At 47.0% G+C, this 26,543-nt stretch overlaps 1 protein-coding gene and 1 pseudogene across 4 annotated transcripts in view; both read left to right on the forward strand.

Annotated features, from left to right (window-relative positions):
- Positions 1 to 486: 486 nt before the first annotated feature.
- Positions 487 to 26,543, forward strand: part of LOC139079090 (uncharacterized) — a 43,008-nt gene continuing 16,951 nt past the window's right edge. The window contains exons 1-3 of one of the 4 annotated variants that reach the window (XM_070592061.1): positions 487 to 780; positions 1,166 to 1,254; positions 8,247 to 8,969. In XM_070592061.1, the coding sequence (XP_070448162.1) occupies positions 618 to 780; positions 1,166 to 1,254; positions 8,247 to 8,294 (300 nt within the window). In that variant the 5' untranslated portion in view covers positions 487 to 617 and the 3' untranslated portion in view covers positions 8,295 to 8,969. Of the gene's footprint in view, positions 781 to 1,165; positions 1,255 to 2,111; positions 3,280 to 8,246; positions 8,970 to 26,543 lie in introns of those variants that run through there. The other 3 variants (XM_070592059.1, XM_070592058.1, XM_070592062.1) reach the window with 3 other exon arrangements.
- LOC139079089 (eukaryotic translation initiation factor 4E type 2 pseudogene) lies at positions 22,781 to 26,021 on the forward strand (annotated as a pseudogene).

A 26,543-nucleotide genomic window follows, 5' to 3' on the forward strand; every position in this document is an offset into this window, starting at 1 on the left:
AGGTCCCCGGGCGCGCGCCGGGCAGCGCTGGCCGCGGCGCTCCGGGCACGGCGGCGCGGCACCGGAGCCGCGGGGACCCCGGGAGCCGCTCGGGCGGCGGGCCCCGCGCGCGCGCCCCCGCACACGCACCCGCTCACGCGCCCGCGGGGCTCGGCGGCTCGGCGGCGGCGCGGGGGGCGGGCCGAGGGCGGGCGGGGCGGCGCGGGGGCCGAGGGCGCGCGGCTGCCCGGCGCTGGGCGCCCGCCCGCCGCCGCCTCGGGGGCCCGCACGGCGCGCGGCTCGGGGCGGGCGGCGGGCCCGGCTCGCGCTGCGCACGGACTTGGGGCGCGGGGCTGGGCCGGGCGCTGGTGTCGGCTGTGCGTTGTCGCCCGCGCGGGGAGGGGGCGGCCTCGCCCCTGGGCCGTGCCGGGCTGTCCGGAGGGGCGCGGGTCGCACGAGGCGCGGGCAGCCCCCGGCGGCCCGCTCGGCCCCCCGGAGGGGCAGCGGCGTGGAGGGGCGGGGCGGGTGTGTAAATGTTGCGCACTCGCTTTTCCCCCACCCCCGCCTCCTGCCGGGGTGCTGGCGTGGGTCCCTCGCCGTCCGGCGGCGACTGTAAATAGAGCCTGGCTGTTGTTTACATGAAGGATCCGGCGGGAGGAGTCTGCGAGGAGGAGGCGGAGGACGAGGAGGAGGAGGGAGGGAGGAGAGAGGAAGACCGGAGTCCCCGCGGCGGCGGCGGGGAGCCCCGCGCGGCTCCCGGGGACCGGGCGCTGCCACGAGGCCGGGACGCTGGACGCTGGGGTAGGAGGGAGAATGGACGCGGGGCGGGCGGGGGTCTGTCAGGGTGGCATTTTCAGCTTGCAGCCTGCCACGCAGATTCTCCCGGCGGGAGGGGAGCGGGTGTGCGGGCGGGCGGGGACGCCTCGATTTCTCGGCGCGTTCGTTCTCCCATCCCCGGGCTTTTCCCGCTTCTCTCCGCGCTCACCTGTTTATTTCCGTCAACCGGAGCCTGCAGTTTTTTCCTGTGGGCATGCGAGGCTGTTTCTTTTATTAGAAACATTATTGGGGCGGGGGGTGCGTTGCTGTAATTTATGCCGGTCCAGGTCGGTTTTCAAGAAAGGGGAGGGGACTTGGCGGAGGCCGCCTGCTCTTGGCCGCAGCTGACCCCAGGGCTTCTCCGGCCCAGGAATCTTCGCTCACGCTGCTACCCTCACGCCAGCTGCCAGCTCCTCGGAGGAGGACCACACCTGTGCCTGTTCCCGCTTTGGAGGAGAGGTGAGCTGAGAAACCGGGGAATCCTCTGTTCCCCAGAGCTCCTAGCTAACCCCCGTCCCAGAATTGGCCAAAAAGTGCTGCTTTCACCTGCTGACGGCTTTGGGGCCCCTCTTCCCTCCACCCTGGCAAGTTGTGGTCTACAGATGTGTTGGGATTTCTTTTCCCCCTGGACCTGCACCCCGCCAACCAGCGACTCACTGCTGGGTTTAGATTGAGAGAGAGCGGTGACCCACTTCAGCCCGGTGCGCCTTCTTTCTTCCCCACTGTGTCTTCTGTTGGAATCCTCTGCTTTCCCCCACCGCCCCTTCATTCTGCCCCTAAGAGCTTAGCCCAGAATCAGGCCTAAGCAGCCCGTCTCTGGCTCTCTTCCGTGGGCCCCACCCTGGCCCCTCTTGGTTCTAAAGAGCCAAACACGCCTTCCAGGCAGAAGGCACACCCAGCCCCAAATCTAACCGTTCCAAAAGGGAGGAGGGAACCATGGAAGCCAAGGGACCCAGGGGTCTCATTTCTGTCCTGGATATCCCCAACAGCATTTCCCTCTTCAGGCCTCCTAGAGTTATAATCGCCTGATTCTTACCAGCTGTTGCTCCCACCCTCTTTGCCCCTAGTGCTGTGATAGATATTTGGGGAGGTGGGGTTGAGGGTTGGAGAAAAAGGTGGTCACCCTTCTTGCCTAGAGGGAGGCATTTCCTTCTCCCAGTCTTTTCATTTTCGAGATGGTTAGTAAGTAAAATATGTAAATATGTTTGCATGCTTATTTGAACGTGTTTTCTTGCTGGCTAGTGAATAGCTGGGACTCAAAAGGGAGGTAGGGGGAAGGAGACAAAAATGAACATTCCCCCTGGTTTCCCCATGAGCATCCCCAGAGCTGCTGGAGAAGACCCTTCTGTAAAAGCCAGCAGTCTCCCTTCCATGACATCACCACCTAAGCCCTTCCAACTTTAGCTTCAGAACAGGAAGAAAGCTCAAAATAGAACCACCTTAGGAATCCAGCTCCTTTAGAAGATCAACTTTTCAATCAGCGGCCGGAGGAACACTGAACTTTGACACAGGGAGAGAAAGCTGTAGTGTTTGTAATTGGTTCCTTTGGGAAGGGTGGGGGGTGCTTTCTATGTACTTTCAGAAAAGCTTTTCTCAAGATAACTTAGGTACCTAGACCAATGAATGATTAATAGGATGTTGGAAATACGTTTATTGAATTATTCATATGTTTCAGTATGTCAACAATAACAAGCACTTTTCAGATTGAAATAAAGAGGCTGCCGGAATGTGCTCCTAGAGAGGAGGAGGTCGTGGGGGGAGCTAGGAGGGAGCACTGGAGGGAAGCGAAGAGTCTGAGGATGCAGCGAGCGCTGCCGTGAGTGTGGAAGTTGGGAGGCTCCTTGTAAACAATGACTGTAACTTTCACGGGGTGACTAATATCCTGGACGAAGACGTGACGATGTCAGGATTTTCCACCTTTACCAAAGAAATGAACTCCGTGTCTTTGAATCTCAGTGCCTCCGTTCTTTCCCTGAGTTGAGATGAGCCTTTCTCTCTGAGCTAAAAGAGTTGTTCCGTCTTTGGGAAGGGCTGTTTGGTAAATGATCATCACTGAAGGATTGACAGCGGGGCGGAAAGCCCCTGGGGGTACTGTAGAAGGACTTGCTGGCTGAAAGGGTAACGTCTTTTAATGTGGCTCAGGCTTAAAAGGATCCAGGGGGGTAGAGACAGGGTTGTCTGCACCTGCATTAATATGGTACCCACTAGCTACGTGTGGCCATCAGCCACTGAAATCTGGCTATGGTGAGGAGGAGCTGACTTTCAAATTTATTTAATTCTTAAAATTGATACTTGATTAATTATTGGAAAACTTAAATATGTTTGAAAACAACTTGAGCGTGTGCGTCTGCTTTTTAAACTGTAAATGTTATAAAGTCTAAATACAGATTAAAGATTTCTGATGAAAGTTTAGTGTTCAAATTGCTATGTGTTGTGAGTGTAAAATACACCCTGGATTGCAAAGACTTAGGACAAAAAAAGAAAGTAAAATATCTCATGAATAATTTTTGTATTGGTAACATATTCAAATGGTAATATTTGGGATATATCGAGTTAAATGAAACATTGTTAAAGTTAATTTCACCTGTTTCTTTTTTAATTTTTTTAAAACGTGGCTATTTAGAATATTTAAATGACATGCGTAGCTTGCATTTTACTTCTTTTGGACAGTGCTGGTGTAGAACATCGCTCCTTTTGATCCAGGGGTTAATTTTAAAAGAGATGACTGCATGAAATCCAGTTATTTCGTGTTCGTCGACCATCTCCTTTCCTCTGCTATTTTCCACATGGAGATTTGGGGACCCCAAGAATTATTATCACAGTGCATGAGACCTAATGGTGACCCCTTTCTGGATCCTATGCAGGAAGTGTGCCCTACTCAGGACGGTCAATAAAAATGTGCAGGGTGCGACAAGGGCTAGTGGGGGCATCATGGGAAAATCTCGGTACCTACACATCTGGCTATGGCTGCGTTTGTCAAAGGCTCCTGGGCATAACTAGGATGTATCAGAAGAGTGGGTAGGTAGCTCAGTAACTGTTGGGACACCTGGTGGCATCTTAGTGATTCCACTCACCACTCACCTTTGTTTATTTTCTCTTCCTCCTTCATTTACTTTCTAACTCCTCTTCCCCATCGTAGCTCCACTGAAGGTGATAGGGCCCACAAGGTTGCTGACCTCTTTCCTCTGAAAAAAAGTATATTGCTGACCTGACTAGAGATAATGCTTTCTTCGGGGTTTGGTTTGGTCTAATGAGATTCACTAATGGCACTGGAAGGGTCTTAGGGGCCATTTAGTACTCCCCCCTCATTCTGTAGATGACAGGCTGTCAAGTACCTGACCTAGGACCACACCGACAGAGGCTGGGATTAAACATACACTTGTTGATAACCTGTGTAGAGAACCTGGGAAATGAAGAGGTTCATCAGTTGATTGAGCAAATATTTGTTGAGCCTGCTCTTTGTGGAAAGGACGGTGACTAGTGTTGAGAAGAGACATGAAGAAAACAGTCTCTGAGTTTAGGAACGGGACTATGGATTTGAGGAAATGAGGTAAACAGTGCCAAATTAAATGACGGGATAAGAGGCAGCACTTAATAATGGGCGCAGAACCACTGTGGTCTGGGTTCCAAGTGGAAATGGGTTCATTTGCAGTCCCTGTTCATGAGGAATAGAAGCTTTTGGAATGGTGGACTCTTCAGAAAAGACGAGTGTGATTGTGCTTCTGGAATGGCCCGAAGCTCTAGAGTCGGAGGTCAGTGCAGGTCTGTGGTCCCCGCCGGCCCCCCATAGCTGTCTATTAAGGGAATCTGAGAATCGAAGACCCAGCATTTTTCAGTGGCGGTGCTGCAGTGCTGAGGAAGTCAGAGATGAATTAGACAGTCAGGGTTTTCAGAGATGGTTAGCTAGGGGTGGATCATTTGGACTAGTTATCTAAAAGGTATACTGCAGAGGTGAAATCAGAATAAAACTGACTTGTGAGCAGACTAGAACACCCGAGATCTGGGGGCGGAAATGGAACCCAGAGCAAAATCATGGAGTAGACAGTTGGACTGAAAGTGTGTGTGCTGAGTGTGTGTGTAAGGGAAGAGGCCCACATGATAGAATGGATGGGCTGGTCCATTTATTTGTAAATTTTTTGTCTCCTGGAGCCTTTTTCTCCTGAAACCCCTGTCAACAAGAGTGAGAAAGCTTGTTCCTCTTTCCCTCCCTTCATTATCATGTACATGGCTGCTGTGATAGGGGTTTTCCTCCAGATGGACCTACTAAGCGTATCCAGCGTGAGACCAGTTAGAGGCCAGTGCTCAAAGTGGGTAAAACAGGGACACGTTTTTATCATTACTTTGTAATTACTCTCAGTCAATGCTTCTCCGCAGAACTGGGATAAAGTTTGCACAGGACAGTGGTCCTTGGCTTTTTATTGCGTTTTTAGCAAATTTCTTTCTCCTTAAAAAAGAAAGAAATCTGTAACCCCCTCCCTCCTGGTTTCCTTCTTAATCTTTGGCATAAGTTAGCTTTTAAACACTTAGTATAGTAAAGGTTTGCAATAAAATACAGGTATACATTCTCTGTACTTCTGACAAAGCAGTAGTTGACATTTGAGCATCTTTTGTTGACAGTACGTTTTTATAACATCACACTTTGGTCAAATTTGCACATTTTATAATGTCACTGAGTGGGATTATGGCTTTCAAGTAGGAAAAAAAATCACACTTTAGTTAAAGAATGGTGGATTTAAATAAACCTATTTAAATTATTTTAGTTTTTAAGTATTTTCAAATATTTTGCATTGCCAGCAGCTTGCAATGGTACCTCCAGACATTTAATATATAATGAGACACTTAAAGGTTCAAAACCATCTTTTCATTTTCAATCCCTAGAGAAGAGGGCTGTGACATGTTTTGTGTGTACATTTCTACTCTACAAGATTTAAAAGCAAGTTCTTTAGTATGCTACTTTAACAGAAGTACTCGATTTTCTAGCTAATAATATTTGGTGCGTGCATCACGAAGAAATTGTTCTCAGTTGTATCATTTTGATCATGGAAGAACTGAATTTCGTATCAATTTGATCTCTGGAGGAAAACATTTAACATCGCTATTTTCTTTTTCTCTCTCTTAGATTTCAGGATACACTCAGACTGTAGCATGAGCACCTGCGGTCCTTTGTTTTAAAATAAAAACAATTTGATTTTTATTTAAAAAAAACTATTGCAAAAGAAATGTTTCTGATAGATTTGGTTTTTTAAAAATGCACATTTATAAAGAATAATTTCCAAGAAGAAACAAAACTTACATTTTTGAAGTGTTTATTTATTAGTATTTATAAAATATAATTCTGAAAACCTATTTTTTCTTCCTTAAAACAGCTTTAGAATTACTCTGAAAGAATATTAATTTAAGTAACTGTTCACAGAATAATGACAATTTGCTTTTTCTTACTTGGTCTTTTGGCACCCTCCTGCCCCCATTTAGATAGAAAAAAGTGAAATGAGAGAAGAATAAGAAAATAAAGGCAATATCCTTTGGTTATCGTACCAAAAATGTTTAGTTGTGTGGCTTTGGTCGTGGCTAACAGAGTGAATTTCAGCTTTGCGATGCGGTACTGACGTTGCCTAGTTCATATTGAGACTTTCAGTTGCGCTGGTACTCAGTCTTAGTGAAGGACAGTCTGATGACTGCCAAGTGTCTCAGGCTTGCTTATCTGTCCCCAGCCTTACCCAGCCTCCAGGATCTCAGAGTGAGTATACCTCTTTCCAAAGCCGACACAACTTGTGGCCAGCAAATGTTAGGTGGTAATCTTTTTATCCTTTTTGATGGATCAGCTATCTAAAATTTAATTCTCAAATAATCACAGTATCTTTGTTCATGTAACAGATGTTTATAATTTGGGTGAAAATATGCAACTATTTCCAGGAAACTTAAGTTAGGGGGAATCCAACTTTTTTTTTAATCTTCGTTGCCCTCTCCTGTTTCAACTCTGTATTACATCAGCTGGCTCAGACGGAGCCAGTGACTTCCTTATCTTTTAGATATTTTCGCACTTCAGAGAATGTTGTTTTAATTGGTGTGTAGGTGGATGTTTCGTTGGATATGACTTTTCTGAAGATAAGGTCAGTTTCGTAGTGCGTGGAGTTCATAGTTGAGCTCGACTCACCGTACTCTCTTATTTTTTGACTCTTGATCTGAAGAACTGATTCATCTATCTGACTTATTTGAAGTACAGTGCTGATATCTAATTTGCATATAATGAGTCTTCGAAACTGAGCAAATGCCTAATTGAAAACATAATTATTTTTCAAATATCTGTCAAGTTCCACTCATATTGAAATAACTTGAGACCTTATGACTGACGTGGAAAAAAACTGAGTGAATCATGGTTTTAATAAGTTGATATTCTGAAGCCCGAATTCCAATTTCAGAATCTTTTTGTACTTTTTATTAGAAGTAAGAATCATCCCTGAAATGACTCCAGGATACCTCTCATAGGTACAGATTATTTCAAAGCAAGTGAGACGTACATGTTGACTTTTTTAAAAAGGCATTTGAGAGGTGGTCAGGATGCTTGCACCACCATAACTGTGGAACTGACAGACTAACTATAGTGAAAACACCCTGCAGATGTGCTAAATATGTCATCATCAGTGTTATCAATTTGAGTACACTCTTAGCACTCAGAACAAGAACAGTAAGTCATTTTTTTGCTAATGTGCATTTCTTCGTAACGCGTAAAACCGCCGCTATTTTCTGCTTCATGATCTGAGATACTGAGAAAACTAAAAATCTTAAGCAGCAAGTGGATGTTTTCAGAAATGCTTTTGTTTGTGTAAATGTGTAAACTGAATGTCCTGTCGATGGAGTTGATGACCAGGTTGGAGTAGAGAAAGAAAGCACTGGGCTCACTCACTGACATGGGTTTGAGCCCAGGTCCGCCTAGGGTAACGTAGGGTGTGATATGTAAATCACCTAACCTCTCTTAAAATTTTATCTTCTATCTGTAAAATGGGCTGATGATATCTAACCTATTTCCAGATTCCTTTTTTGGTGAATTAATGAATAACTCTTGGACAGTTCCGTAGGGTTCTTGTGAAAACCAAATGAACAAGCACTTAGAAGAATACTGAATGGAGGCAGATGTGAAGTGTCATGGCTATGTTGGATCAGGAGCACTCGGAAGGCACGGACCATGTCTTAATTCTCTTCCATTCCTAAGCATATAGAAGAGGTCTTGGCACCTAGCAGTCCCTCAGTAAATATTTATTGCATGAGTGAGCGAGGTCAGGGAGATAGCAAGTCCAGGCGTGGAAGAGATACACTGTGAAACATAGCTAGGAAGCTTACTGCATATTGTGTGTATTATCAGAGCAAAAGCCTCATCGTCGTCATTAATATGTATAAATCGTGTGTTCGTCTTTCATCCTGATATAATTCAGCTGGTCCTTTTAATATTTCAGCCTCACCCCTTGCTGGGCTGTGACCCTATTCTTTCTTCTGCTTCCTGACATCCCGAACCAGAAGCGCATCTTGTCCTTCACTTCATGGGGAGCCTTCGGAGGGACTCGTGCAGCTGCCCAGAAAGGATGCCGCCGGCCAACACAGTGACTGACAGGCTGCCCTGGCTCAGTTATCACAGTGCTGATGCTGTCAGTTCTAAAGGTACAGTACTGTGATAACTGAAGGATGGCAGCCAACTTGCCTTCCGTCACGGGAGTCCCATGGTGCGGGAAAGGAAGACAGAGGTGAAAGAGGTGTGTGAAACGGGGCGCGGGCCCTTCCTACCCTATTTCCATATTGTGCCTCCCCTAGAGCATAGGGAGTTTATTCCCCCCGTCTTTGCCGTGTTTTGTAACATGGGGATAAAGAGGACTTGGCTAGTTGTGTGCACAGGAGTGTGAAGACTGCTGTAGTGAGCAGACATATATTGAGATCTTCGGAACTTTTAAGAGACTGATATTGGGTAAGTACTACGTGTGAATTAGTATTTCTGGAATGATATTCAGAGAAATGTGGGCCATTTTTGTAACTGTAAAAGGTAACCTGTTTAGAACAGCTCGACACTTGTTAAAATTAGCTGTTCAAAATTAAATTCAACTGAAATGGGGAGAGAAAAAAGCCCTGCATGTTGAACAATATTGATATTATTGCACGAATAAAGTGGCATCTTTGTGTTTAAGGAATGCATGGGGACATGTCCTGTTTCTTTCAGGAACGTAAAAAATACTTAGAGTCTAGTCTAATTCAAAAAATAGTTGAATACCCATGTTATGGCTGCTGCTATTACCTTTACATGAAAATAAAACGTAAATAATTGTATCAAGCAGTTAAGGACCACTCTGCAATGACATCTCGAACAAATTGATGTCAGGGACATGAAGCCGTACATGCCAACCCTACGTCGGGTTTGCATAGAAGACTAGGAAATGAACAGAGCATGCCGTCTTCAGCCCGCATCCTGCTCCAGAGAGTACTGTTGGGGTGGGGGTGAGGTGATTAGAGAACCCAGGATGTCCCGCGTCTGTCCTCCCTTCAGACGCCTCAGGAAGCCGTGCTCGTGGAGCAGCGGCAGACGGGAATCAAGGTGCGTGACCTCAGTCTGTGTTAGATCTCAGTCCCCTGCAAGGCTTAGGTAATTTCCTGTGGTTTAGGCTCAATGCCTAAACAGAGACCTCTCCCCTCTTCCCAAACTCATGTCTGTATCTGGGAGCCTTACCGCCCCGTGGATGGCTGATGACTGTAGGAACCCAAAGCAAGCTGAGCTGAGCTCAGGCCCTGCTTGGACCTGCCTACCGCAGGCCAAGAAGAGCCAGGGAAGGGAAAACCCTATGTATGACCTTTTAATGTTCAGAAACTTTACCCCAAATCAATGCAGCCTGGTCGAGATCTCAGACTTGGGCCATTTGTGTTACCAAGAGAGTGAAGGAAAAGGGACTGGAGGCGAGTAGAGAAGCCCAGCCTGCCTCCCCATCCGGAGAAGATCAGTCTGCCCTTCACGTATGAGCTCAGGTGTTCCTGGTCACTGTGTGTGGTCGCCACTTCACACAATTCTCTGTAGCCTCTCTTCCCTCCCCTTCTCCACCCGAAGAGGGACCATTCCTAGGAGTGACCACTTGAGCCACACCTTCTTGGCCCTGGATCATTGTTTTCCACGTGGCAGTGACCACATGATAGCCCAGGACCTTCCCGTGCCTTCGTACATTCAGAATTTCTCTAAACTTCAGGCTGGACAGTGATTAATAACAGGGATGGGTGGCTCTGCCCTGTTCCATGTTATACCACCAGGCCTGAAATTCCTCAGCGTTTTCTGCTCCTTTAAACAGAAAAGGAATTTCTGATGGAAACCCTGGAAGAACTTCTGAGAGGGGAAAGTTCTGGGATTGGTGAATTCTCCAGTAACTTGAAACACTCCTAAGTTTTAGTGTTATAGCAGGTGGAAAAAAAAGTACTCCAGGGAGGGATGTGTTGTGCAATCGTTGGCCTTGGTGAGAATTTCAGCACCTTCCCCGATCTTCCTGTTTTCCCGTTACTAGTTTCATAAAAATTCAGGTTTTGTACTTAGCCGGCCCTGACCCCAGGCTCCACACCCAAGCCTGTGGGATGCTGCAGAGTCAAGTGGTGGGCGGAGTGGGGAACAACCCCTGCGTTTCTGCAGATGGAGCCGCACTCGGTCCCGCCTCCTGTCAGCAGGAAAGCTTGAGGCCAGGGCTCCGGAAGGCTTGCCTAGGCCGGAGGTCGTTGGCGTCCTTGAGGCAGTTCATTGGTGTAAGGCGTACCAACAGGTTAGGTGAGAGGCGATGCAAGAGAAATCTGATTTTCCACTGCTTTGTTTAAAACACACACAATGTGTGTTTCATTGGGGTATTCATCGCGTGCTTTGGTTTGGGTATGTGAGAATGGGAAGAATGGAATTAAACATAGAAGGATCATGTGATCCAGCAATTCCGCCTCTGGTTCTATACCCGAATGAAGGGACTCCAAACAGATATTTGTACACCCATGTTCACGGCGGCATTACTCACAACAGCGGAAAAGTAGAGGCAACCAGAGTGTCCATCAATGGATGAATGGATAAGCAAAATGTAAATTATTCAGCCTTCAGAAGGAAGGAAATTCTGACACATGCTACAACATGGATGAACCCTGACGAGATGCCAAGTGAGAGAAGCCAGACACAAAAGAACAAATATTGTGTGATTCCTCTTGCATGAGGTTCCTGGAGTTGTCAACTGCATTGGGCCAGAAAGTGGAATGGTGGTTGCCTGTGGCTGGAGAGAGGGGGGAGTGGGAAGTGCACGTTTAATGGGGACACAGTTATTGGGGGAAAATGAAAACATTGAGATGGATGGCAATGGTTGCACAGCAGCATGAATGTACTTAGTGCCGCAGAACTATACGCTTAAAAATGGCTAAAATGGTAAATTGTATGTATATTTTACCACGAAAAAAAAGCATTCCCGGGTAATAGCACTGTTGCAGCCAACAACAGGATTTAGATTGCTCTCGTCTTGAGACAGTCTTTAGTGTGAAGATAACTGTGATTTCAAGTAAGCAATTAAGATGTAATTCCCGTGTCTTTATGCATTTAAAATTCTCTAATCTGTAGACTGTTAGACATATTTCCAGAGTTTCTGACATAGCATAGCTTTGAAGTTTTGTAAAATATAAAGAAAGCTGAGTATAATAACAGTGACAGTACTAAAAGCAGAATCAGAAAAAGCCTCAAGAAGAAGTCACGAAAGGGGGCCAGCCTGGTGGCATATTGGTTAAGTTTGCATGCTCCACTTCGGTCGCCTCAGGGTCGTGGGTTCGGATCCTGGGCACAGAACTAGCATTGCTCATCACTCCGTGTTGTGGTGGCCTCCCATGTGAAGTAGAGGAAGATTGGCACAGATGTTAACTCAGCGTCAGTCTTCCTCAAGCACAAAGAGGAGGATTGGTAACAGATGTTATGTCAGAGATAATCTTCCTCACCACAAAAGAGGAAAAGGAACGTCATGGGGCATCTCTTGCTGGCTTTATGCCTTTTCTGGTGAAATTGGGTGACTCACTGGACCTCTGTTCTCCAGTTGCCTCCTGTGCCCACCACTTTGGAGTCATGGTAAAGATGAAGTTAGATGTACACGTATGTATTATATGAAGTTATAAATATATATACACATATATATATAAATATATATACAAGCGTATGTGTATGTAAGACCACTTTGATGACTAAAGCAGCTTTTCAGATGTAGCATACTGTTTCTTATTCTCAAAATACAGAAATGCAATGTCTGAAACCAAAGGACAACATCAGTATTTTCAAATAAAGTTTTAAAAAACATCCTAATTGGACTTGCAACTCAAGTATTACCAGCTTCCTTAAAAGGAGCACACTAGGGCTTGCTTTCAGTCGTGAAAGATTTTTCTATTCATTATGTTTAAATTTGAAAATAAGGAAAGTACAAGCATAGAGACTAGAAATAGCGTGAACCTTCTCTAAGGCATCATGTGTTTTATTGGCCGTGGGTGGGAAGCATTCATCTGTGGACCCTGTCGATGTCACCAAGCCCTCGGTGGGGGTCGTGCTTTGGAATCAGCTTTTTGTTGTAGCAATAGCCGCCGACAGGTCCCATGTAGCATTCTGTTGTTTTCCCCCCACACATGGTTGGAGCTGAGAGCGAATTTTTGTCCCTGCCACTCCAGTTGCAATTATTTTGCTATGCCTAGTACATTTTTAGCTTCTCTCAATAACCAGCCAATTATAAATGTGCCACAAATTTGTCTATACCTTTCTTAAACTGATTTAGTTTTTCCAGATCAATTGCCTTTTTGAGACAAGTGCCTTGTGTTTCTATGCTTCACATAGGGGATTTTTTTTCTCCTAAAACTTGCTTCCTTAGAACTGTGTTAATATTTACACGGGCTGTCCTCGTCTAACGTAGCTCGTTCTCACTGTCACCAGTGAAGTTCATCTTTCAGCACACGATTCTTGTTAAGTGTGAGCAGGGTAAAGTAAGGTAAAGTAAGCTGGTTCCATCTTGCTTTATGCATTTGGGCTGTTACTGTAGTTTTCCACGCAATGAGGAGGGGATGGATGGTGATGTTAAAAAGCGGGGAGACAGAACAGTTCCAGTTTGGTCGGTGGGAAAGTTGTTTTCATTTGCTGCTGCTGTCTTTGTAAATGAAACTCCAGCCATACGACTTAGACTCCCATTCCTTGTCTTTTTGTTTTTTGTTTTTTCACTTTGAAAATGAGTATCTTCGGACCAGGAATATCTTAGGGTCAGTTAGGGGTAGCTGCCTGGAGCACTTTGCCAAGGAGACTTCCGAGGCTGCGTGTGGACTGCACAGAAGGGCGTGCTCTGTCCTCGTCCGCCTGTGCTCAGCCGTCAGCGTCTGTCATGGGCGTCACACGGAGAAGCAGAGGAACATCTGTTGGCCCCTTTTTCTAGAATACAATATGTGATATTCTTGTTAGGATACAGGTTTAGATCCTCTGGGAAAGCAGAAATTCTCGGAGTAATGCTGATAAGGACTCGATTTCTTGGAATTAGGAATGTAAACACCCTTTTTTATGGGAAGGGCATTACAGACTTTTAATGCAAACCTCTACTTGTGTAATGTGAAGTGTTACATCTCAACTTAAGTCTTTGCAATCCTCATTTATTATCATTCGCTGATTTCTATGAAAATCCTGACTCACCTATCAGGTGTGAAATTATCCTAAAATCACTGTTCTAATACCGTAAAACTTGCCACTGTTTAGTCAATGCATTTTGGGCAGTCCTTTGCATAATGTGTATATGTAGACTTTTGTTTAAGTAATTGGATCAAATAGCCAGAAGAGGACTTTCCTCTTTCCTTTTTCCTTTTTTTTTTAGTTGACAGGATTATTTGCTTGAGATGAGTCAATATTTGGTGAGTGCCTGTGTATCAGCCACTCATTTCATCCTAAGTCAGATCTTCAAGGAGCAGAAGAGTTCTCCACGTTTCATAACGAAGAACCTGGTGAGCCAGTCCTGGTGGCCTGGTGGTTAAGTTCAGCATGCTCCACTTCACTGGCCTAGGTTTGGTTGCCAGGTGCGGACCTACACTGCTCTGTTAGCCATGCTGTTCTGGCAGCCCACATACTAAAAAAAAAAGAAAAAAAAGTACAGGAAGATTGGCACGGATGTTAGCTCAGGGCGAATCTTCCTCAGCAAAAAAGCAAAAAAACAAAACAAAACAAAAAAAACCTGAGGTGGCTCACAGAGGGTCCCCATGCCGTGCAGCTGGTAAGTGGTAGAGCAAGGCTGGGAGGACAGAGCAGGAAAGCGTAAGAAACCAAGTCAATATACATCACTCCAGCTTGGCTCTTGGATGTTGGTTAGTAGGTGAGGCTTTGAGAGGGCATGAGACTCGGCAGATGTGAAAGTGCTTTAAAACTCATCACCACACACCCTCCCTCCGCATCTGCTCGGCCTCCTGATGTCTTCTAGGCTGTGCAGCTATAATTACCTTTTAAAATGCAAATTTGATCTTGGCACCACTTTCTTTTAAAACCCCTGCTGGCTTCCTTTACTCTTGGGATCAAGACTACTGTCCTTAACCTGCCCCACCAGGCCCCGGGCTTCTGGTTCCCACCCACCTCTCTGGGCCCATCCTTGGTCCAGGGAATCAAGCCTCTTTCTGCCTCAGGTGTCTGGGACACCCTACCATTCCCTTCATCTGGTTCTCTCCTACCTTCGGTTTCTGAGACCCCTCCCCTGAGGCCCCCAGCTGTGTCCTCTCTCCTGGCACTGCTCTTCCTTCGGAGCACTTGTCACAGTTGAGTTATGTAGGTGTACGTGTGTGTGGTGGTGTGTTTAATGTCTCCCTGGATGGTGAGTCCGCGAGGGCAGGGCCCGTGGCTTCCCCCACTGCCGTGTTCACAGCCTGACACAGCTCAGCACGTGGCTCACAGTAGAAACCTAACGTGGTGGGACACGCCGAGTGGCGTCTTTCCTGTTTTCTAAGAATGGGTGAGAAGAGCCCACAGCTAAAAACAAGGTGTTTAAAATCCCCACTTTCTTTTTTGGTCAGAGAACTACAGCTCTGTGGCCAGCGTTTTCCTGCAGAGCTTTTTCAAAAGGTGTCATTTCAGCAGAGCCAGCTCTCCAATTGCCCCCCTCCATCACCCATATGAGAGCGCTGCAGGAGACAGAGATGCCACCTCTGGAGGGACCTCCGTCAGAGAGAGGGACCGTTCAACTTGGAGATCATCTTTTCTCTGAAGATTGGTGAGCTGCCAACCCGTAAGGAGCTCCCCATGCCAGGCCCTGTGACGCTGAGAGCAGGAATAGGGGCAAGGGAGGGAGGAAGAGCTGCCATATTTAGTGGGACACGGATGTGAGGTTTCTCGACGCCATGGTCTCAAGCAAGCCCAGAGGAGGTGCCTTGGGACGTGAGCTTTCTGACTAGCGCCCCACAGGAGAGCACCCCCACCCCAACCTAGGAGTGGACCCAACCTCTCAACCAAGAATTAACAGATGCCCCCTCAGGGGCTAGTGGGGAGATGGACGCCATCCTGAAGCATGGGCCTCTGGCCAGTGGGCTGGTCCACGTAGCAAGCCTTCTGGAACTTCACGAAGGGGTGAGCCGTCGTGCTCGTGCAGCGCTTTTTTGGAGAATGTCGTTTCAGCAGAACCAGCTCCCAGATTCACTGTGGATGGTCATGAAAGGAAACAACCAGGAGAGCCAGCAGCGGGGGAGGGAGTGGTGGAGAGACCACCTCGTTCCGCCCCGGCTCCTGGAGGCGCGGGCTCACCTCAGCTGGAGAAGGGGCAGGGCCCTGTGTTGAAAGTGGGGTTAAAGTCTTCATCAAAACGGGATGTTCAGCCACAGAAGCTGGGGAGAGGTCCATCTGAGATGTTCTTACTACTCGAGGAAAGGAGAGGTTAGAGCAGAAAAATAGGGTACTGGAAATAAAATCTCATGTCACATTCTTCACTGAGTTGAAATTCAAAATAGTTAGGATTACTTGTGAAAAGGATAAGAGGACTATAAAATATCCCTTCTGATAGAAGGTTCATGCCCCTGTGTCTTTCCCTAGTAAGCTCCTCACCTGCTGCTTCTAACCCGTGCAGGAATGGGAATACCAACTGAGTCTCGACACTTCCAGTGGCCTGTTGACTCCCCCTACTGTCCCCTCTGCTTCTCCAGGAAGCAGAAGGCAATTGAGTGAAACAGTGAAATCCAATAAGGAAGTTCCCGCATTACTGTCTCCTGGCACATTTATCTGAAGGAAACTTGCATGAGGGTAGGTAAGGGTTTATCAAGGACACCTCAAGGTTATACCCAGTGGAGGGAGGCCATGAGACAGCGTCTTTGACCATTCTGCTTTCTGACCAGTAGATTCACTAGAGCGTACCAATGTGGAGCCAGCTGACTTAAAAAACTCAAAAACTTTTAGATGCCCTTGGCTTGAATAACATTAGTCCTATTTAGAAATCAAGTTGTACAGGACTGACAGGAACCGGAACCGACTTCCTAGTTGTAAATCCCATCAGTATGCTATCAAGGAAGGGAACCCTGGAAATCATTGGCTCCAACGTTTTTCAAACTGTAGGTTTGAAATCAATTAAATGTGTCTTGACCAGCATTTGAAAAAACAGGATGGAAACTATCGGAGTGTAGCATGTGGCAAGGACAATATTGCCTTGGGAAACCAGGCAGCTGCCTGTGTGAGTGTGCGTGTGCGTACTGAGACACAAGTGTGTTTTTCACTCTGGGTTTCAGTTAAGTTCACACTTCACGATGTAGATCTTAGATTCTAGATTCTAGTTCATAAGTCGTTGATCTAGAAGTTAGATGCTAGATTCTAGATCATTTCATTATGTGTTGTAAATTTTGGAGCTAAAGCCCAGAACTATGAAGACACTTGTCTAAGGCCGGTAGGAACAGAGTGGAACTCGGTCCTGCGTCTCAGCCTCCTGGTTAATGTTCTCCTGTTCTCCGGGCCTGGAGGGAACAGCCAAAGTAATAGCTAATATTTAGTGAGTGATGACTATGTGCTGACTGCCGTGCTCAATATATCATCTTATTTCTTGGGGAACCGGGTAAGTTGGCTTTGTGGTTTTTTTCAAGTAAATATTCGTGGCTAAAGAGTGACTTCGGTCAGTGCTGCAGTCCATTGTAAGATTAAGTATGGAAGTTGTGAGTAAACATTTAGAATTTTTATAGCAATTTGACAAAATACTTTTATGTCTGTTGAATCCAGTAATAAAAACATTGGCTTGCATTTTATGTCTTTAAAGAAATTTCTAGCAATTAATATTTATTGTCTTTTATAAAAGCATCAGTCCCTGATGTATTGCAAATAAGAACAGACTGGTCCCTCAGCACAGATAGTTTGAGAAGCACTGACTGAGACCCAGCAAAGCCAACACCCATGTCCCTGATGCCTCTTTCCTCCTTTTGAAGTGCCAGGTGGTCATAGCTATGCCCAGAAGGCACAGGTCGTTGGACACAAACCCCCTAATAGAGAGAAGGGGTCACTGTGCTATCTAGAGGGAGTGGGGACTTCCAAGTCTACAAATAGCTCCACTCATCTTGGGGACGGCTGGTGGGAAAGGCACTAACACCAGTAAATGCCCCAGAGCTTTCATTTACTACAGAACTTGCAGACGTGGGATGTGAGTTCTGCTTTTTCCCCTCTGGGAAAGCAGAAAGAGCTCCTTCCTTGTAAAGCTGTCCCCACGAGAAGAAGTTCCACACAGAGCAAATTAAATTCTCATTTCCCAAGACTCTCAGAGTGGCAAGCGGCAGAGGGCCGGTGCTGCCGAGGTCCCCGGGGAGCAGGACTGCTTCCAGGGAGCCCGGTGCCTCTCCTCGACGCACAGGCCCTGGGCAGGGAGGCACACCTCGTAAATCCCGTTGGACTGCTTTTTGGCTAAGCCCTCAGATTCGTACAAAGAACTGTTATGAGTGAATCAGTGTCTTTATTTGCGTCTTCTGGAGCTCTGAAGACTGCAGCCAAGGCGTTAGCAAGGCTGAGCATGGACTGAGCACTTAATCAGTTGAACGCTTCCTCATGTTTTCCTGGTTTGTTCTCATAACAAGTGACCTTAGTCCAACTCCTAGCAACACATCATTGTGGAATGTTCCCTCCTGAGGAATACCGCCTTGTTTTTTCATGCTGCGCACACTGAAAATCTCTGAGAGTTCGGATGAGTTTGTTTGGACAGTGATAATAGTAATGTAAGTAGACTGTACCTGCTGTGCGCTTGGGGCTTGACATGTGTTACTGCCAAGTGTCACACCCTCCCTGGTCAAATGGGGGGAAAATCAAGGCTTGGGAAAGTCAGGTCACTTACCTGGCGTTACTCAGTTCAAGCTCCGATGCCCAAGTTTCTAAATTTCCTACAGATTCTTCGCAGCATCCTTGCACAAGGGAGACAATGTCAGAACTCAAGCGTCATGACATTTTCATTGATTCTCTTCTTCTACCTGAAAACACTATCCGGATCCACTTCCTTAGGGTTTTGGCTTTGAACGCACGGTAGCTGTTCATTAACTGCGAGTGGGATGAGGCATTTAACGACAGGTCCTGCAAGCTCAGAAGCCCTCATGGGAGAATCAGCTGACGTTGGTTGAAGACGTTGTGCTGAGCCTGTCCATGCTCTGATTTTTACCCTTCTTCTCTTACTTAATCCTTCCAGAGAACCCCCTCCCCTGTCTGTCCCTGTCCTGCTTTTTGTCTCACAGCGCCCTTACCTCCTGTGTTCCCGCCAACACTTCAGGGCACTTGCTGTGTTTCTTGTGCCTCTCCCCATGGACGTAAGCTCCATAAGGACTGTGTGCCTTTTAGCTCAATGAGATAAGCCCCCAGCAAGTAGAACCAGGGTTGGTACATAATAGGTGTTCAAATATTTGTTGAATTAATGAACAGTCCTTGTAGGTAAATATCACTATCACCCTCATTTTACAGATAAGGAAACTGAGGTTTGTGGTCTTAAAGAATTGGAAGCAGTTATTTTTTGCTTCAAAGTCAGTTGTTGAATGTTAGTGGTAAAATAGCTTCCTTTCTCCACTATATTGTGGGAATGAAAAATTTAATGCAAAAAAGAGGTTGGTTGGGCGCTTCAGGTGCCCTCCTTAGAGTAGATAAGCGGGATGTATTTGTTGAAGACAGGTATTGGCTGTCTCATCTGCCGTAGTAACTATAGCTCGTGTGAAGGTAAATAAGGTACCTTTCTCTTCTCTCCTGTTGCCATGCCCCCAAGATTTATCACCCAGCGAAGGAGAAGGCTCACATAGATGACTCCCTTCTGTTGAGGCAGCTGTGGGCTGCTCATGGGATAGAACTTCAGAGTTGTAAGGGACTTGGGAGTCTAGCTTAGCTACCGCCCATCCACCCCCTCCCCCAACGCTCCATGCCAGATTCTGGGACTCAGGTCCTCCTTCACTGGACAGCCTGTTCCCTTGATTGACAGCTGGGTTGTCATTGGATGGTTGCATTGTCAAAAAATTCTTTGTATTGAGCTGAAATTTATCCCCAGGTAACTTGTACCCATTGGTCTTTCTGCCCTCCAGGGAATGACAGAATAAATGAAATTATCCTCTCACATATCAGCCCTTCAAATATTGGTTCATTTGTACTCATTCTTAGGTTTCTCTTGTCCTAGTCCCTCAGACATTCCCCGTGTGGCATCTTTCCAGTCATTTTCCCATCCTGCTTGCTCCCTTTGACATGCTCTCCAGCTGGTTCATGTCCAACTTAAATGCGCTGCCCAGTCCTCCAGGTGTGATGTTGGGGTTGCAGCCATTGTTTTTTGGCAATCACACCACCCACTTGGCTCATCCACATCCCCAGAGTCCTTTAGTATGGACCGTTGTAGAACTCTGGTGGGAAGAAAGTACTGTGCAGATGGGACTAAGGATTACTGACCATTATGAAAAGTAATAGCGATGTCCATGGGCACTCTGTCCTCCTCTGCTCTGTGACTCCTTCTCCCACCCCAGGAACAACCATTTATTGCATTCAGACTCTGTCCAAGACACTGTGCTAGACTCATATACTTCCTATCAACTTTCTAAGTCACATTTGTAGACATTGCTAAACTCTACTTTCCACTTGAGCTGGAATCAGGAAAGATTAACTAATGTGCTGAAGATCACGTAGCTGTAATTGTGGAGCATGGGTATGAATCTGTCTGACTCTAAATCTCAAGCTTGATATGGTACATTTCCAGGAGCTACAAAGAAGGTAAGCTTAGCTGTCCAAGGCTCCTGTTCTCGTTCTCTCTGAAAAACATGCCCAGGAAGATATTTTAGAGGGTTATGATGTCTTCTTCGTATTCTTCTAAGAGGGAAAAGAGGAAGGATCCGAATTATTCTGTTTCTACTCTGTGCCGGCTGTTCCATATCTGTTTATTTCACTTAGTCCTCAGGACAATTCCATGAGGAGGGCCCTGTTGTCATTTCCATTTTAAGGTGAGGAAACAGTGGCTCAGAAAGGATAAAGCTTGATTACTCACACAGCAACCTGGGTCCAGGGACAACATGCTTTCCACCACGCTATGCCATTTCTCAGGAAAGGTTTTCAGCTCAGCTCCAATGGCCTCTCTCCCAGAGGGTGTCTGGCTGGACTGTCACCCCCGTGATAGTCTCCCCTCTCCTGTCCAGCATGTCCAAACTTAGTCACTTGCCAAATTACAAAGTGGAAAAGGAGGAAAAAAACCTACAAAATTAGATGATCATTCATTATTAAAGGCCTCCTGTATTCATAGTTTTGGGCCAAAATCGGCCACAGAAGTGAGTTTAGGAAGGCGGCAGAAGTTAGAGCTGGGCTCCGATGGGGCTGCTCGTGCTCCCTTCCTCCCTGGTTGTAGGACCCCAGGCGTGAAATCATGGTGAGTTCAGCACCTGATCATTTAGTGACGCTCACTTGAGGGCTGTGGACCTGCCAGCCTGCAGACTGAATTAACTTACTTGCCCCATCATGGCTACAGAAATTATTTATTTAGGGACCACTGGTAGGAATCTTGCCAGATTACTGTCTTGCCAGATCACTGACTAATCTTTGTGTTTGCCTAGAACGTAAGTGTTCACAAAATACTTTTTACTTACACTGTTCCATTTGTTCCTCCCAATGACCTGGGAATGTAGGCTGGGCAAGGGTTCATTGCCTTGTTTTACAAATGGGGAATGAGGAACTCAGAGAGCTGAAGAGACTTGCTCTGAGCCTCACAGTCTTTACGGAGCAGACCCTGGACACCGTCCGTTCAAGCCGTCAGTGCTGCTCTTGCACTGCTACTCCTCTCTTGCACTGTCTGCCGAATTCTTGTACATCTCTGCCCTTGCCATTGGCCTATTGGCTGTGAACAGCTGCCAGCTGAGAAAGAACTGAGCTAGACCAAGCTGGAACTGCTCTTGTTTTTAAGCTCTACTTCCCAAGCCATCTGGTTGCTCTGACTTTCCACAAAACAGATGCGATGGCTTGCAGGTTGTCATCAATCTTCGCCGTCACTGGAAAGCCCAGTTGACTCTCTGCAGCGCCAAGCTGCTGTTAACGTTCTTTTTCCCCAGACGAGTACCTGTGTATTAATCCTCATGTCACACTAACCATTTTAAAAACTTACAACTACACTTAATTTCTCCAGGGTGGACAGTAAGCTGAGAAACTGCCCTGAAGCTGTGGCTTTCCTGTGGGTTGGCTCAGTAAAGGACAGTGGACTTAGAGCTCGCTGTGCCCTTGGCCAGTGAGCAGGAGCAGCGATCTCCACGCCACCCAGCTCAGAATCAAAGCTGCTGACCCCGCCCCCGTCCCTGTCTCTAACCTCTGGCAACCATTAGTCTGTCCTCCTTTCCCAAAATTTTGACGTGTCAAAAATATTATATAAATAGGATCATACAGTATGTGGCCTTTTGGAATTGACTTTTTTCCATTCAGCTTAATTCCCTGAAGATTCATCCCAGTAGTGCTATAGGTTTTTGTTTTTGTTTATTATCTAAAGTCCATACATTAAAATTTAAAAATTTTTATTTAGTTTTAATTAATTTTTTTCATTAATTAAAGTCTATAGCCATGGTTACAGAGGCTAGCTGTGCCACTTCCTAGCCAAGAGATCATGTGGATTGCTTGATCTGAGACTACATATCCTGAGCTTTATAATGAGCATAATAATTATACCTTGATGTTAGTTTGACTTTTTCAAGTTCCAAGAAGGAGAAGCGTCCACATTCCCTTCATTAATCGAGGCTTATTGCAAAACAATGTCTTCTTTAGCCACAAAGTAACTCCAAGTCCTGGTATGTCAAGGAGGGCGATAAACAGCAGCCTTGTGCCTTGTTTGGAGGGAAAGACATTAGAACCAATGATCCACCTTTTTTTGTGACACCCCCCCCCCCCCCCGTCATTCATATTGTCCAGGAGAAACGATCTGATTGGGTTGGTTGGCTATTTCCAGTAGAGAGAAACTGTAAGGGGCCACACCAAACCTCTTGAAGGGGTTGTCGTCTTGCAGATGCACTAGGAGAATCTATAGATGCTTCTGTCTGGCCATCTGTCGGAACCAGTCAAAGATGGAGGCTACCCTGGAGGTGATGCTCATGTCGATGGAGGTATTCAGGCTGAGGCTGACGGCCATGTACAGACATGGGACTAAAAGCAGAGAGCACAACCGACCCCTGCTTGAGTCCTCTGTAGACCTGGGGCAGAATTTGTTTTATTCTGCACGGTGAAAAATGAAAAGTACCCCTTCAGTCAGTGTTCTCAGAAGGGAGCTCTGGATTTGAAAGGCCCTAGGGCTTGACGGACCCCCAAGAAGGACAGCTGTTTCACAAGGTAGTTGTGAGGAGCGCAGTTGAATGCTCAAGGGCACCTTTGGCCACCAGGAAAGGCTGTCCCGACACTAGTGATTTCCCAGTCACCTGGCTTAACATGAATTCAAGTCTCATCTAAGTACCTTTTTGGTTATGTGCCACTGGAAAGTCTGTGTGTGAATGTGTGTTATTTTTTTAAGTAAGAAACCTGGCTTCTCATAACTAGAAAGGTTAAACAGGAAAATGAAAAAATCTATATATATGCACATATTTGCTTGTGTTTCTGAAAGGAGACAGTAGAGTTCAGTACAGAGCTGGAAACAAGGCCCCTGGTTCCTGAGCGATGTCTGTGCACACGGATGTAGACTCAGATGACAGCTTCTGGGTTTCTTGTGATAAGGGTGACGAAATGCCATCAGGTGAGGGACAAAGGTCAGTCACCAGGACATCCAGGGACCTGGACTGTGATACAGTCTCTGAAACAAACATTAACCTTTCCAAGCTTACAAGTTCTGTCCTTCCTCAGACTCCACATTTGAGAGGAATAAAGCTGCATCTTTGTATATTTAACAATTTCTTTCCTTTTCAACTTTCCAAACAAGACCTTCTTTTAGGTCAGGGTCAGACTGAAGGACATGCGAGGACCCCCCACCTGGGAGGAGCCCCCTCCCCCAGCACTGTAATAGCTTGTTCCACTTGGCAGGGGTCCTCCTCCACTAGCTGAGGAGCTCCTGCTGGCTGCCACTGACCCCGTTCGGAAGCAAGGTCTTGGGGAGCACAGCAGGGGGCCCCAATGTTCCTGTGCTTCCCAGTCCCTGAGCCTCCCAGCCGTGCCTGGCATCGCTGGGCAGTGACACTTTAGGGACGCCCAAGTCAGACTTCATGCTCACTTTTCATGATGGGTTGTGCTGTTGTGACTTTGTGGGTCTGTGATAGAAACAGGAGCAGTGAGGTACAACTTTGCATACCTTCCTCACCCCACACCCATGTCCCGAGTGCCCTTTCACCTGCTGTGCTCCTTTTCTCCCAGGAGTTGCCATATTTTCTTGTCTTTCATGATTTTTCAGTGAGCTCCACTAGAATGTGAGCTCTTTCAGGACAGGGACTATGTTTTTTTCTTGGTTCCTCTGCCCCTGGCAAATGCTGAGCATGCTATCGGTGCTCTATAAATGTTTGTTGACGGAACAAAGAACAACCAGGATGCATCATAGGCAGGTGAGCGGGGTGGAGAAGGTCCTGGAATCTAGGTCACATGAGGAGCTGTGCGCGCGTGTGTGTGTGCACGTGTGTGTGTGAGGGCTGGGTAGGGAGGCTGTGCTGGGCAGAATAATGGGCCCCCAAAGATGTCTACGTCTTAATCCCCGAACACCGTGAATGTGTTACATTACGTGGCAAAAGGGAATTATCGTTGCAGATGAGATTAAGGTTACTCATCTGCTGGCCTTAAAATGGGGAGATTTCTGGGGTTATCCAAGTGGTCCAGGTAATCACAGGGTTCTTATAAGAAGGAGGCAGGAGAGTCCAAGTCAGAGGAGACATGATGACAGAAGCAGAGGTTGGAGTGACATGGCCACAAGCCAAGGAATGCAGGCAAACTCTAGAAGATGGAAAAGGCATAGGATGGATTGTCACCTAGAGCCTGGAGAAGGGAGGCCTCCTGCTGACACCTTCATTCTAGCCCTGTAAGGCCCATTTCAGACTCCAGACCTCCAGAACTGTAAGATAATAAATTTGTCTGGTTTTAAGCCACTAAGTTTGTGGCCAATTGTTACACCAGCAGTCGGGAACTAAGGCTCAGCTTGGAGTGGGGGAACTTCAGGAACGCTCAGAGAGCGTGAACCTGGAGAAGGAAATGGCCACATGGGAGTAGCTCAGTCAGCATCCAGAGGGACCTTCCCAGCTGAATCGTCCTGATCAGGGGAGCTGACAGTAGGATGAGAGTCGGTTAATAGGTCAGTAGGTCATGCTGTAGGCCCCCAATAGTGAGTGCCTCCAAAACCCCGGAGAAACCACAGCAGAGCACCGCGCAGGAGGCGGTCAGACCGGGTCTGAGTTCTGTGCCACCTGGAACTGCATGGTCTCAAGTAAGTGATGCAGTGCTCCAAGCCACACTTTCCTTATCTGCAAACTGGGCATAAAGCTTTCTTAATGAGGAGGGAGGGTGGTTGTAAGGATTAAATAAGATAACGCCCGTGATGTCCTCAACATAATGCCCGTCACATAGTAAACAATAATTTTCTCTTCCTAAAAATACCCTTACAATCTTAGGAGCCTTTATAACCACAGTGTTCGAGGCCTCCGTCTCCTACACTCTGACGAGGTCACATGTAGAGTCTGGTGAGTTCTGGGAACAAAAGTCAGAGAAGAGCAACCAGGATGGTTGAAAGACCCACATTTGGCTCATATAAAGAGAATGTCCAAATGAATGGGGATGTTTCACATGAAGCTATTTGAAATATCTTCGGGACTAGCTACATAATTCATGGGGTCCAATGCAAAATGAAAAAATGGGCCCCCTTGTTCAAAAAATTACTGAGAATTTCAAGATGATGACAACAGAGCATTAACCCCAGCACGGGTCCCTCTGAGCACACAGCCCTGTTGTTCAGTGCACACACGCAGGAAGCCAGCCCTGAATATCGTGCTGTAGGAAGTGACAGACTCACTCCGAGAGGCAGTGGCGACGACAGCAGTGAGATGAGCAAGTTCGAAGCATTGGAAGATGACGACGGTGGAGTCCCTGATCAGAATGAAGAAAAGAGTACATAGAAGGATGATGAGAAGGAAAAAACCAGCATAAGGCAGGAGTCAGGCCTGCAGCCAGAGCAAGGCTGTTGTCCCCGGGCCGCAGAGCATCCCCACAGTATGATACCCTTCCTGGTGCTCCAGGAGAAACCCAGCCGTCCCTCGAGCCCGCAGAGCTACGAGCAGAATGTCAAGCAGATTGGCCCCTTTGCCTCCATGGAGCAGGTATGCAGATTTTACAGGCATGTGGTACCTCTCTGGACCCTGACAGGCCACAGTGACTTCCATCTCTTCAAAGAAGGAATTGAGCCCACATGGGAGGATGATGCACATAAAAATGGTGGTGGTAGATGATTTGGCTGTGGAAGGGCGTGGCATCCTGTTGCTGGGAGAATCTCATTCCGGCCGCGTTGGGGGACAGTTCGGGGTCAGGGAGGAGATCTGAGGGCCTGTGGTCTCCGTGAGGTTTCAGGAGGACAATATTTCAATATGGAGTAGCCTGGCAATAGCCTATCCACCACAACCCAAATCTGGACATGTGTGTGTTTGTCTGAAATGGAGGGGGGGTCTCAAGCCAGTCCTTCTATCTGCTCTCTGAAGGGACATCCCTGAGCCACGTGCTCCCTTTTTGCACTCATTCCTTAGGGACAGATTCTGCTAGACACTCTCCAGCATCGCTGACTTTCTAAAGCAGAAAAATGGAAAACGTGCCTTTGTCGTAGAGAAACTTTGTGTTTTAATGGAGTCCTGTGGAGGGGACATCAGCCTTTCATTTTGCTCTGTGCTGTCCAGATGCCTCCTGGGCCTTGTGTGTGAAAGGCATGGGGACCAGGTGTACCAGCCAGAGCTGTCACCTGAAGAGTTCACAGTATTGTGCGTGTCTGCGCATCCAGGAAAAGCTTTTTGTTGGAGATCCCGGAATGGCTGTGAATGCCCTCTTCTAGCTCTGACCTTCAATTATTGGCCCATTTTGTTTCTTTCTCTCCCCGCTTCCCCGAGCCCACCCCTTGCTGAAAATGCGTTACTGATTTTGTGCGGCCTCCTGCCTCTTGCCCACCGGTCTTCCCTCCTGTGGCACTCTCCTTCCTTCTTAGGCACGGCGGCACCTAGAATTTTAACCCACTGGGCCACGCTGGTTTCACCGAGGCGGCTTAGAAGGGATTCCTGGGTCGATCAAACTGATGCCGAATCCGGTTTGATTAGGATTATAATGTGTGTTAGGTTAGCTAGATTCTAGGTTCCGA

This window comes from Equus przewalskii, chromosome 24 (assembly GCF_037783145.1).
Source record: "Equus przewalskii isolate Varuska chromosome 24, EquPr2, whole genome shotgun sequence".
NCBI lineage: Eukaryota > Metazoa > Chordata > Mammalia > Perissodactyla > Equidae > Equus > Equus przewalskii.